This window comes from Carcharodon carcharias, chromosome 4 (genome assembly GCF_017639515.1).
Source record: "Carcharodon carcharias isolate sCarCar2 chromosome 4, sCarCar2.pri, whole genome shotgun sequence".
NCBI lineage: Eukaryota > Metazoa > Chordata > Chondrichthyes > Lamniformes > Lamnidae > Carcharodon > Carcharodon carcharias.
The window spans coordinates 72,306,207-72,320,811 of NC_054470.1; the positions used below are offsets into that span (position 1 = coordinate 72,306,207).

At 39.2% G+C, this 14,605-nt stretch overlaps 1 protein-coding gene across 1 annotated transcript in view; it reads right to left on the reverse strand.

Annotated features, from left to right (window-relative positions):
- uba6 (ubiquitin like modifier activating enzyme 6) overlaps nt 1–14,605 on the reverse strand; it is a 136,205-nt gene that overhangs the window by 89,556 nt on the left and 32,044 nt on the right. The window contains exons 6-9 of the mRNA XM_041186377.1: nt 14,300–14,411; nt 9,269–9,349; nt 7,080–7,202; nt 2,851–2,974 (exon numbers count right to left, since the gene is read on the reverse strand). Coding sequence (XP_041042311.1) covers nt 2,851–2,974; nt 7,080–7,202; nt 9,269–9,349; nt 14,300–14,411 — 440 coding nt within the window. The remainder of the gene's footprint in view (nt 1–2,850; nt 2,975–7,079; nt 7,203–9,268; nt 9,350–14,299; nt 14,412–14,605) is intronic.

Consider the following 14,605-nt stretch of genomic DNA (forward strand, 5'->3'; position numbering starts at 1 on the left):
AATAGTGGTCACAATGGATTGGCAAGCCAAGTGGTTTATTGCTCGAAGGTCGTGTTTAACCACCAGTTGTTAAAAATGCAGCAAAGTTTAAACTATTGTGATCTTTTGAGTATCAACTTCCTGCATTTGGGATTTCCAATTTTAATATTGCCACGCCATATATTCAGTGTTCATTTAAACTATGAATTTAAACACTATCTCCTGCCAACGCAAGACAGCCATCGATACCTGGCTGCGCATGTGTGCTTGTCAGTGCTTGTGCAGAATCCACTGACATCATTTGCCCCCTGCACAAAATCTACCTTCAAACGGTGACAGCTTCTTTTTGGCAGTCTTCAAACTTTTAATAATAAATCTTATTTCATTGCCCATGTATCCCCAAAATCATGTAAACACAAACAAAACACAACCAGGTGGATCATCTCTCTGAACTAATTAAATGGCTGGTCTGAAATTTCGAACAATTCCACGCTTCCTGAGCCCTGCAGCAGGCAGGCACTCGGGGCGCAGCCATTTCCCTGTCTTTGTCTCTCCTGCTTTCTCTCTCTCTCCCCAGCTAAATTTCTAAAAAGTCACCAATGTGATGTGTCATTTTAATTGGGTGGTTGGGATGAGAATGAGTCGGTCCCATTTGCCACTTGCTCTTTCCAGCCCTGCTTGCAAGGTCTAGGGTAACCTGTGGATCGAGGGGGTTGTTAAAAGTGTTAGCTTGATGCTGCCAACGCTGTGATGTTTGCAATTCCAGGATCAGTGATGACTGTGCAAGCACCTGGCTGTACACTGCTCCCTATAAAGATGGTAGTCGCACATAGAACTGCGCATGCACGGTGTTGGCAGCAAAAACAGCCAAATTTTAATAGACTTGCATTTATATAGTGCTTTTCATGGTGACCACACATCTGGAAATGCACTGTTGTAATGTAGGAAAGATGGCAGCTAATCGCTCAGCAAACTCCCACAAACAGCAATGCGATAATGGACAGATAATAGTTTTCTGTGATGCTGATCTTGGCCAGGACTGGGGATAACTCCCCTGCTCTTCTTCAAGACAGTGCCATGGGATTTTTACATCCACCTAAGCAGGCAGATGGGGCCTCAATTTAACATCTCACCTGAAAAATGGCACCTCTTAGTGTGCAATGCTCCCTATGTACTGCACTGGAGTGTCTACCTTGGTTCTTATAAACGACCTTTTCCCTCTTTTCTCCAGTGTTCAGCCTCACTGAAGCCACTGACACAACATATTCCATTAACTTTAATTTGCTCAGCAATGCTTCTATCAATTATGTAATTATGCAGTACATATACCTCAAAAACAATTCAAGCCCATCAACTCTAGGAAAGTCAGTGTGTCATGTAAATTTTTGCTGTCCAAAAAGATTTGTAATCATTCAAGCACAGAACTTTTGAATAAACTTTTATTCATTCAAACTGTCCCACAGCTCTAGATGGCAAATGTGCCGTCATTTCAGCTCTTGGATCAGTGCTGAGTGCTTAATTCACCTCTATGCCATATTCTAAATCAGGAAACTAGCAACATCTGACGGAAGACTGGTGTGCTGGACAGCAAGATATATGCTGCCTATCTCCCTGATGTGGGAAAACATGAACCAATATCTAGCCTTTACGTTTTTTTTAAACTGTTGACAACTCCAGGATTGAGAAGGCCAATCCATGCAGACTACAGATAGATCTGGTGCTCTTTCCAGTCTTTGCTTCATATAGAACCAGGGACCATGTGCAACAGCAATTCAAATCTATATGGTGCCTTCAAATTAGGAAAGTACCCTTCTGTTCATTGTATATTAATGGTATTTAATTGCATGCAGATGGTAGCATTAATTGGGGATTCATTTGTCTCCCTATAAAAAGGAGCATACTGAAATTGTGTTTGTTGGATGAGGAGGTGCATTTTTGGAATAGGTGTTTCTGTAAATATATGCCTATAGAAGTGTGTAAGGATTGGCTCCATTTCTATCCTTCACCACTTGGCTTTCTGCAGTTTCACAGGAGCATAGTTTGGCACCGAGGCAAAGGAAGAGACTTTGGTGCATTTGACTAACAGACTGGTCAGAGGCACATTTTAGAAGCATCCTAAAAGGAGAAAAGAGTGGTGGAAAGAACCAGAGCTTAGGGCACAGCTGCCAATGGCAGAGTGAAGGGAGTGGAGGACAGTCACAAGGCTAGAATTAGAAGAATGCAGAGATCTTAGAGGGTTGCAGGAGGTTACAGAGATAGGATTGGGCAAGCCTGTGGAAGCATCTGAAAACATGAATGACAATTTTATAATCAAGGCACTGGTGGATCAATATTGGTCAGTGAGCAAAGGGGGAATGGGTAATCTGGACTTGGTGCAGGTTAGCATATGGGCAAAAGAGTTATGGATAAATTCAAGATTACAGAAGACAATAGATGAAAAGCATTGCAATAGTTGATTCTGGAGGGAACAAAATGTAAATAAAGCAACGAAACTTAAAATTTTTCCTAATATATAGGAAATATTGTGGAGAGCTTTCTAAAAGCCAGCCACAGGCTCACAGTTATAAAGGGCACAGATGTCAAGATGGGGCTCTTTCCACAGAATTCAATCAATACCTGGAACAGATTGCCAGGAAGGGTGGCTAAAGCTAACACACTAGACTCTAAGAAACAACTGAACGCTCTCCTAGGAAGGCAAGAGAGTTAGTATATTGGATGCACCAGATTATGGTTAGGTGATAAAATTATTAAAATTAAAAGGCATGTGGGGGATGAATGAAGTATTTCATATTAAAAATACCCCATTTTATAATAAGATTCCCCTCTAAAATAACCACCATTCAAATCGATATCACCGGTGAAAAAGCATACCAGTTACTTGCTGCACGGATTCATTTAACTCTGTCATCCCATTGACTTCCCGAAAAGTTACAAACTGGCCTGTTTCCAATCCATGATTACGATTGTCCATGCACGTAATGATTCCAGGATTGGACTGTGAATGAAAAAGGTCAGTGGCATTAACATGTACATCCAGTTATGCTGTGCAAAGACTCATTCGGACAACACCACCACCCCCCCCCCGCCAACATTATAGTTTATGTTTGAACTAGGCTTACAGTCTCCTGGTATGAACATTTTAATTTATATAAACAAGTATGACCAATAACAAGAAGAAACTGGTACATGGATGCCTTATTTATTCCACCCAATGAGTTGAGAAACCTTGCAGGACTATGACAATAGCTGTAACGAAGTTATTGTACAAATGTTCAACAAACTTGTATCATATTCCTCTTTCTATTTAAAATAAGTTAAAGCTGCCAGAACAAAGAGGGTGGAATTAGATGTTCATACGGCAACAGCGCCAACAATTTCTGGCCTTTGATTTTCTGCAAGTTCCACATGTTGGAAAAAAAGACAGCTGTTTTTATTCTCTTTCAGCATATATAAATTGCTGCCTAGTAACTGTCATGGAACACATCACAGATCATAAAATCTTCCTTGCCTTTTATAACTTACCAAAAAAACACTTCTTTCATACTCTGACCAGCTGCAGATCAGTGCTTGGGGTCAGGTTGCCTACAGGCGATTTCAGATGAAAATGATGCACATTGCACAAAAGTGAAAAGAAAATTGGCAAAATGAAACTATTAAATTCAGTAAGGTGCATTTGTATGTAACTTGCATTTCTTCATTAGCCGGAAGTCCAACATTCAGGAAAACCCATCAATGTACTTAAAAGTTTCCAAATCAAGTCACAGAAATCCACACAATTTACTTCCTTGAAATAGAGTGTACACACCACCTTGTAGAGATTTAAATACCTCACCTAGTCAAGCTGGGATAGGTTAGGGGCAGATTGGCTTGTCCAGTCAGAACTCGTCCTTCCACTAGTGCAGTGTTAGTGGGATTAACTAGCACAGAGTGGGAAGAATTGCAGCTCCCAAGATCTCTTGAATAATCCAAGTCACCTTGTTGATTATCCATTTTCTGTTCCACACCAGCCCGATTTAAGTGTCCAATCACAAACAGCCAAAGTAGGTCAACTTTCAGTTTTTTTCTTCCACCACAAAGCACGTCGTGTATCCAATTTAATACCAGAGACTGCTTATCTAATCCCCAAAAAAGTAACTATATAAGATACAATAAGCAGCAGTTTCTACTGGGTTGCAGTGACTTTTTCAGTGCAATTCACCAAAAATCAGTTGAACCAGCACAAAAGAATGAGCAATTTTAAGCACAAATTGCGTTGCTGCAATCGTTTAGGTTAGTTTCACTACGGTAGAAGCTGGCCTTACCTACAAAACTGGTCATGCCCCAGGTCAAATTAATCCATGGCAAGTTTGTTCTAATTGCACCATTTCTCAGTCTTCATGAAGGCTCTTTATTTTTTCTAATTTACTAAGAAACTGATTAATTTACACCAATGAAAATAATGTTTCTGTATAGTTTCTTAAAGTCATTTTCCGTTATTTAAAATTAGGTTATTCAGATAGTGAACTAGACACCAATAAAAAAATACTTTGTGAGAAACCCATTTTCAGCAGCATTAATAAAACTGTACCAGGTTACTATTCTTAAATATAAGGAATAGTTTTGATTACAATTTTTTTAAAATTTGAAATTCTAATAGGCTGTTCAATTGAACAAGCTCATAGAAGACTTTACATTCGGCAATATGCAAACTAGTTTGAATGGAAACTTTAGGAAAAAAACAAAATAACTTCTGAAAACTAGCACAATATTGAGCACCATTTGCACTCAGATCACCAAATGTATCCAAAGCAGAAACACTTGGCTAACTTTCTTCACTTCTTTGTAAAAGCTCCAAATGCAGGCTGATGAATTTTGGCCCTTTATTGGAGGTGGCCTTTCAAAGTCGCCAAGATACAGTAATATTTTAGAGTTTTCAATGGACCTTGACTGAAAATACAGAGCATTCCAATCAGACAGCTATGCAGTGTGGTGTTATTAATAGGGTGAGATTCACACAAGTCCTTGAAATTAAAAGATGAAGGGGAAACTCAAAGAACATTTGAATATGCACTTTGCTATGAAAAGGCACTAATAACTGCTGCAAATCTAGCATGATTTACCAATGCAAAAGAAATGTTACATTATAACAACAACTTGTTAAATGGATGCTTGACTTGTTGCCACAGAAAATCTTGATGACAAGGAAAATTATTTCATTAAAGAAAATGACAAGAACAAAAACAACAAACTAGAACTAGTGAATATGTCTTCTAATAATTGAAAGTAGGCTTCATCAGACAACACTGTTCCAGAAAAGTAGGAACAGCAAAAACACTGCAATGTGTGAAATCTGAGCAGACACTAACATCCAAGGGAGGGCAGCAGACTGCATATTCCAACAATACAGCTGATGTCAGTTGAGAGCAGAGGTTCCAGAGTAAATAAAATCTAATATTCTGACAAACCACCAATACGTTTTTTGAAAACAATTCTTTACTTAATTTCTTATTGTACTCTTACTATGAAGTTTTCTATAAGACTTAGTGGCTCAGAACTGCTGTGGCCTAATGAGCAAGACAAAGTAGTTTGTGCAAGGCTAGGGTTGATTTTGTGGTGCACATACACACTGAAGTTTTGGTGCTAACTTCCTGGGATCAGGAAATGTTTATGCAATACTTTCCGTTGGGAAGTTAAAATGGTGGGATACCACACTCCATTATATCTACATATTCTGTGTGGAATAGGCAGTTTTAAGGGTCAGATGGCCTTTTCTCATCCAATGCTTTATAATTTTAGTTATTCTTACATGGGATGTGGGCATCGCTAGCATTTGCTGCCAATCCCCAACTGCACTTTGACTGCTTGCTGGGAATCTGGAGTCACATATAGGGCAGACCAGGCAAGGATGGCAGTTTCCCTTCCCTAAAGGACATCAGTGCACAAAGTGAGTTTTTATGACAATCTATGATGGTTTCATGGTCACTAGTGAAACTAGTTTTCAATCCCAGATTTTTTAAAATTAATGTTTTGAATCTATTAATTGAATTTAAATTCTACCAGCTGCCATGGTGGGATTGGAACCCATGTTCCAGAGCATTAGGTCTGGGCCTCTGGATTACTTGTCCAACAACATTACTATTACAGCACTGTCTCCCCCAGATCTGTTACTACTGTGCATTGAACTGCATGATTCTTAACTAAGCTGCTGCATAGTCTATATTCATTATCTACACTAGCTTAAATTCTACACTGATTTACTTTGTTGAAGAAAAATAAGCCAATATTTTAAATGTTATGTAAATTCCCCTGCTGTAATTTTGCACTTCTCATAGAACATTCATTCTATTCATCGTTAGAAACATATTTGCCGTTGAAAAAGCAATTTACACATATCAAATAATGGAAAGTCATAGGATGAATGACAAATATGTTGGGGAAGTGGGTGGCCTCTTTGTTTTAGTCCTGTATTCTCATGCCAAAGGCACTTGTGTACACTTACTCCCAAAACCTCTACATCATTCACACAATCATTACTGGATGTTTTCATTACTGTAGGTTATGGTGTGTATATTATATTTATCTACATAACTGAGCATTTTGTGCACTTAGAACAGCAGGGTTCCTTTTCGATTCATAGTCTCTGCTGAACTGAACCAGTGCCTATTATGGTTACTGTTGTGTGACTATAGGGTCTTATTTCTGAAAGCTGCTGGATGAGACGATTGACCCAGCCTGAGAATGTAACAGCAGGTGAACAATTGTCATGTCATGGCTTCCCAGCACTATAGCATTAAATGTAAGAGACTAGTAATTAACTGTCTCCTGTTTCCTGCTGCTGCAATGCTACCCTTGAGCCATACTCCAAACCCCTGCACCACAAGTAAGCAGTGACAGAAGAAATCAACTATTTCTAAAGGTTTAGCACATTTTCATAACCTTGTTTCTGATCAATAATAAAATAAAGCTATCAAGTTTATCTCTGTATATAATCTGATTCAACAACTTCCTTTGATTCCACTACTTAAGAGCCAAGCAATGCTTTTCTATATTATCACTGGATAAACAGCATCGTGATCTATACTGCAAGTCAGTGAAGGTGATTATTTTCTGCAGATTATTACCTGTGTGATATTTTGAATGAAGATTTCTTTTGGTTCTTCTCCATTTGGATCAGCTACTTCAAAGTGATCTCCAAAGTCACAGAACACACGACAGAACACTCCATATACATCAGCGCTAATGAACTGGAAAATGAAATGCATAAAATTCCTATTGATAAACCATTAAGGCATACAGTAGTATTAGGAGTTCGAAAATAAAATGCTTGAGTTCCTGATTGACTTCAGGCTGTGACCTATTGTGCACATGGACAAAGTTATAGTTCCACACTGCAGTTTTAAACAAGTTTACAATGTGTTTGCAGCCATAGAAAGTATTAGTCCTTGGTTCAAGGAACAGAAATCAAATGTTATTTTTAAGCCAATAAATCTGGGATCTCAAAGTGCCAAACAAAATCTGTTTTAAAATGAATGCAGAAGTTTGGAATAATGTAAGAGGCTACACAGCAGAAGAGAAACTAAGAATAGAAGGCAGTTCAAGAAGGCAACTCACCATCGTCTTCCCGAGGGCAATTCGGAGTAGGCCTAGCCAGTGGGGCCTACATCTCATGAATAAATAAAAAAAAAGAAAACAAACGAGGAAGAGAAAGAAAAAAGGCAACGTGTTTTCAGTTAATTATTTGTTCTCGGGATGTGAATGGCACAGGCAAAGCAGTTTTTATTGCTCAATCCCAGTTGCCTTGAGGAGATACTGGTGGGCATTCTCCTTCAATCACCACGGATCTTGGCATTCAATAAGTTAGAGAAGAAACAGTATTGCATGTGAGAAAATATATCATAAACATTCTACAATGCAATCTGACCAGCACTTGATAAAGATTTTTGAATTTTTGTTTCTTGGTCAAGCAATGTCTTGATTTTAAAAGTTTCATCCTTCTTTTCTAATCCATGGCCTTGCCCCTCCCATCTCTTTAATCTCCTCCAGCCCCAGAACCCTCAAATATCTGTACTCATCTAATTTTGGCTTTGCGTAATCCCGATTTTAACCATTCCACCATTGGTGTCTGTGCCTTAAATTGCCTCGGCTTTAACACTCTGTAATTCAGAATACTGGTTTGTAGTTTTAAATGGCTGATACTACATTGCAAAATGCACCATATTAATATAAACCAATTACACATTAATTCACGTCAGATTCTACACAGCCACTGCCGTGGCTTCAGACATATTGTGAACAAAGTGTTTTCCAATGGGTATAGTTGTGCCCCAGGCTCAAGAGTAAACCAGCATTCTGAAATTGGACAGAATGACGTGTTGTATGCAACACTCTGATATCCATCTCATGCTCACTGCATCTATCATATTAATTTTCACAATAGGAGTTCAACACCCAGAAGTAAATATCCATCAAAACCTAAGTGGAATCTCTCTAAATGCAGTGTTTCGATTAACCTGTCTGGCTCCTTAACTTGGTTGTTTATGCATTACAATTACATGCTGATTATTTTATCCCAGTAGGTTCCTCCCACATACATTTGTGTGTAACATTGGCCCAAACCTTCCGGAATCCGGATCATCATAGACCATACGTATGACGGAAGATGTGCTGCGGAAGACATACGTGGGAATCACCAGGGAAGGCTAAACTTTCAATGGGATAATTCCCTGGCGTTCGGGACCTTCCCCAATCCAACCAACCCCCACCCCAACTTGACTAGCCAAACCAACTTGACTAGCCAAACCCCTTACCCCCACCATCACCTGGCTACTCACCGCCCACCCGACCAGACCCAGCTGTCCCACCCAGCACCAACCAGACCCACCTACCCGCCCACCAACCAGACCTCATCCACTCAACCATCCACTAACTCACATTCATTCATTAAAAAACTAGGCATTTGAAAATTTAACTGAATACTGCAGCTGCTGCCATAAAAGGTAGGCGTGTCCTCTCCTCCCTGACTCTACTCCACTCATTGGAGATAGACGGGAGGCTGTCTATTCTCTGTCAACTAAGATTGGAAGATCTCGGAAGAAATGTGCAATAGTATGACTTGAGAAAATCTTCATGGGCAGCAGCAATGCTGAAGATCTAGGCCAATATTCAAGTGATGGAAGGGTAGTGCCTATTTCCCTTTTTTCAATATAATTTAACATAGAACCCTAATTTTACTGCGGCCAAACCACTATAACATTGCATAATTGATCACTGCAGAACTGGAATAGAGGGACAATATGTACAAGAACCATACCTTGATTGGTGGTTGCTGTGCGTGGCAAAAGTCATTTATCCTCTTTTGAAGTGAAAGTCTAGTCTCTGTCAAAACCACACACTGCAAATGAAAAAACGACTAATCAATATGAATATAACCTACAACTATTCTCAGAAGACTGTTGCTTCACATTGTGAAACTGCTTGCAGTCCAAATGTATTGCCAACAAATGGGACCAACTTACCAGTTCTCAATTAAGCTTAGAGAAGACCTGACAAATCGTGGCATCCCATCTTTATGAAAAAAATCTTTTTTGTTCACCACATAATCATCATGAAGATGACCTAACATCTACAGAGTCTGTGTTTTCTGAAAAACGGTCTTGACTCTAGTATCTTGCTTGCATCCTCTGTTTTTTACTCTTCTCATGGGAATTTTTCATTCTATGCTGAGCTAACTCTGATCTGTCCTTGTTAGCTCCCATGCTATTCTGTTGCATTCCCTCTGCCGCTTTCCACCTGATTCCCACTGCTGCTGGTTCTATTCATCCCTCCTTTGGAATACTGAATCGGTTGGTGTGCACTACTCAGCAACGAGGCAATTATTCCTAAAAACAGAAATAAGCCATTCAGCCCCTAATGGCTACTCCACCATTCAATTATATCATAGCTGAACTGCACCTCAACTCCACTTACCACCTGTTATGGCACAGCCGATGGTAAATGCTGAGTTGTTCAAATCCTAGAGGGAAACTTGAGGCAACTACCACAACTATTTTTGCAATTTGTATTTCGAGATGTGGGTTCTGAATTCAGAAGTAATAAGACCACTGAGCCTTATAGGTTTTTTACAAAACCAAAACTAGGTTAAACATTTATTAAAAAGAGAAATGATTTTAAATACATATATGTCTACAAATTTAAATCCCCTAATTAATATGACTCGGTTACAGCAACAGCAAGACATATATTTTAAAAGACCCAGGCAAAGAAGCATGATACCCTGAACAATCCAATTCAAAGTGAGTTTTCTTAACTTCGGTTCGTTGTAGACAATAGCTTGATGCGTAGATGCTGAAGGTTTTTCGCACTTCTTAGATCTTAAAATGGCTGCCTTTACATACAACCTTTTCTTTTTTATACATATTTTCCCCTTTGAATGCAAATTCCAATTGTTTCACTATGTCCTTGCACTTTACCTCCCTGATCATAAAAATTTATCATAGTACCAATTTTACCAGTAATCTTTGGGAAAAATAAACACACAGTTTCTTAACTTCACTTGCTAGGTGGCACACTTCACCCCTCCTTTGAAACAATCTAGTCTGGTTTATTTAAAAATGCAAATATTCTTTTACAATTTACATTGTAAACTTCCCCATGTTTATTCTATTTAACATTTCAAACCCAGTTCACCTTCTAACACATCAAAGCCTTCAGACCAGCTGCCTTTTTAATCCGATTAAGTATCTCACATACACACTTAGATACAGATACCACTAACTTACAATAAATTCCAATTACATTATTATATCTTAATGACACCTTTTAATCCACGATCCCCTGGATAAACTTGGCAAACAAAATCCTATCTTAATCTTAAAATTTAAATTGATCTAGCATCCACAACCTTTTGGGAGAAAAGGATTTTAGATTTCAACTCTGTGTATCAAACAGCATTTCCTGATTTCACTCCTAAATGATCCAGCTCTAATTTTAAGATTGTGCCTGCTTGATCTGGATTCACCCACCAGGGGAAACAATTTCTTGGCATCTAACAGCTAGTTAAATTTCCCCTCAGCCTTCTAAACTCAAAGGAATGCAAGGCATGTTTATACAACCTATCCTCAACGCTTAACACTAAGGCCTTGTATCATTGGGGCGCATCTGTGCCAGATTTACTGTCTTTACAGCTAACATATCCTTCCTGAGGTTCAGCATCCAAAACTAAGTGCTGTACTCCAGGGGGAGTCTAAACAAGGCTCTGTACAACTGAAGAATCACTGCTACCTCTATGCATTTAAGCCACTTGCGGTAAAGGTCAACAGTTCATTAGCCTTTTTGATATTTTTTGTACCTTTATGATCCTTGTGGGGATTCACTAACAAGATGCTCCCATCAAGCTAAAAAACGTTCTGCCTCTCACACGAATGAGTAATGAGATATATTAATTTCAGGGATGATACTAGGTTGTAGGCCGTACATCCCAATGACTGGTGGGTTATATCAAACAGCATGTCCTTTCGGCTGTTTGTAAGAAGCAACAATACCCAATTAGCCCACTCTTACAAAACTCAAAACAGTGTCCAACATTAGATGTGATTCCATGGCTAGACAACAACTTGCTAAAACAATCTGGATTGTGCTAAGAATTGCAATGAAAACCAGTTTAAGATTATCAGTCAGGCTTGCAATATGGCTCACTTACACATGCCAGAAGCTACATGTATTCACACACAGGACCCTAGCCTATAGAGGCAGAAGGAGCATGTCCACGCCTTTTCCAACTAAACAAAAGTTTGGGGTCAACCATATCCCTGTTCTTCCTTCATGGCAATGCCTTGACCAGAGTTGACCTGCCTGGTTTGAATTTGAACAGAAGCTAGACAAGTTAACTGTTCTCTGCTGCATTCTCCATGACAACGCCTCTACCAGAGTACCCTTGCCAACCAAACAGCGCTCACTTCTCATGCAGTATAAATTGTTGTTCCTTTCACTTTTGGTTTATCTTATGAGCTGTCCTGGTAAGTCAAGACAAAAAGCTTTGATAGCAGGTCATTTTTTTAGCAATACTCAAGTTCTGTATGACCAAACTACTATTTATAACCAAATTTACTAAATTATCACCAAATGAAAAGATTTCCAGCAAGATTCCACTTCTTGTAACTTTTACTTTAACATGAACCAGAACCAATGGAAGCTAAACATGAATTAACAGGAAAATGATCCTTCAAATAAAAAAGGTAAATTTTGTTTCATACATCTTACGCAAACACAAGCATCTGCATCATTCCCCACAGGCATGTAACACTGTGTGGCTACACAGTTCCACAATATGCTGTTCATTATTCAAGCAGGGTAGCTCAGGAGTCCTATCCAATAACAGCTGAGTTTCACAGGTATGATTATCATCAGTAAAGTACACAATGAACCCTCTCTCCCTCGGGTCATAACAGCCCTGATGGCATAGCTTTCCAGAGTTCCTTTCAATCAACCAAGCAATAACAACTCGGTTCACAATTTGGCTACTTCTGGGAAAACACCTAGCTGTTTAGCTTCTCTGAGCAATTCACACAGCTTTCCTGTTTTTAGACCTTTTTAAGCCAGCTCACACATTATCTGCAAGAGCTCCTGTCTCCTTTTCTGCTAAACAGTAAAAAACAACTTCTTCCTGAGAGAGATTTGCTTCTTCTCCTCAAGGATTTGGTGTGTTCCTCTTTTTGTCTATCTGCTTTTTCTTTGTGTCTCCATCTGTGTATTGATCGCCTTCACCCTCCAGGTCTCCTGCTTGTAGCTCGCCTTTGCATCTGCCAGCCACACAGTGTCAGTACCTTAACTTCCTTCCTGTTGGTACTACTTCCAGGTCAAGAGTCACTTGGTCACATGGACTAGTTGTTCTTAGTACTGAAGAACATTACATCAATTGTTTAGCAATCAATTGTAAGCTTAAATGTCCTATTCAAACCTTCTTAAAAACAATTACTGATTCCCTTGAAAGAAATTACAAATTTTCTTTACTATTATACTGCTGCCAGGTCAAAGGGTATTATACCATGCACTAGCTTTAAGTGATTTTTGCACCCATGCCACCCAAAGCCCTTTTCTCTTCGGTCATTCCTAGTCTATCATTAAGAAAATCTTCCAATTTGGCATTCTTGGATCCAAAATGGAGGACCTGACATTTCCCCACATTGAACTCTATCTGCCATAATTTTTCCCTTTTCATTTAGGCTATTTATGTTCTTTTGTAACTTACTGCTCCCATCTACACGCCATACTATGTCTTTAACTTGGAATCACCTCTAAACTTGGACATGCAACTATCTATTCCTTCATCCAAGTCATTGATATACATGTGAAAAACTGAGGTCTCAAGTATAGATCTCTGGGGAATGCCACATTTCACATCCTGCCAATAAAGGTTCATTTTACAATCTTATTAGCCCTAGTCTCTGTCTGAGACCTTTCAACAAATTACTTCTGTTGGACCAACAACTTTTTTGGCCCATGGTCAATTCTTCTCACCACTTTATTTGCCAAGGACAAACCTCTAATAGTATGTTCACTCATAACTGGCCCCTCAATCAATTCATGAAATCACTAACCCTCTACATTTGTTTCTGAACCTGGACATTAGTTCACTGATGCTCTATGCTGACTTCACCTGATCAACAAGTCAACTGCATCCCACTCGAGGATCTCTCACTGCGCTTCCCATCCTATATCCTCTCCATCAAAACTGGCTACTACCAACCCCATAACATCGGCTGTCTCCACCCTGCCACAACTCATTTGCCACTGAAACATCAGCCATGTCTTCATTCTCTCGACTCAATTATCCAATGCTCTCCTAACCTACTGCTCACATTGCACTCTTGTAATCTCGCAATCATCCAAAACTCTGTTATCCACATCTTAACGCACACAAAATCCTATTCAACCTTTGCCCCTGGCTCCCAGCTCACAAACACGTCGTATTTAAAATTCTCACCCTTGTGTTCAAATTCCTCCAAGGCCTTGTAGGCTTTTTGTGGATAGGACCACCAACCAAAACCAAAATGTGAAGCAACAGTAGTTAGCTTGTGCAAGGGAAGGGGATCATCAGCTTAAGTTTAAGAGAACCTCACATCAGAACATGGTACACCAACCTTTCATGTAACAATATAATGCAAGAAAGAACAGGAAGACTACACAAACTTAGATCATTTTAGTGCTGAGGCAGTATAAACAAATACTAATCAGCTCAAAATAAAGTCAAGACTAAAAGCAAAGTACAGCTCCATGGGTATTTGGCAGAGATAAGGATGGACAGGCTAAAGAAACGGTTTATTTTAAAATCTTGGCTTATTACCTGATAATGCTGCAGGAAGCCAAGGTCTGTATTTTCATCCAAAAGTATATTGGATATATTGACCTGAACATAAGGATTCAACTCTGCAAGTTGTAAAACAGTGGCCTTAGCTCTGTGAATTAAACAAATCGAGAAACGAGTCACCTTTCAGAACATTTCAATGAACTTTCTGAATTCTTGCCTATACCTTTACTGGCTTTGTACATCATGTAAAACTGGATAGATACGTTTTGACTTAGCATGAGGGTGGAGCAAATATTTGCATCCAGCAAATGCAAAATATCCTACTGCTCTGGAAATAAGTAA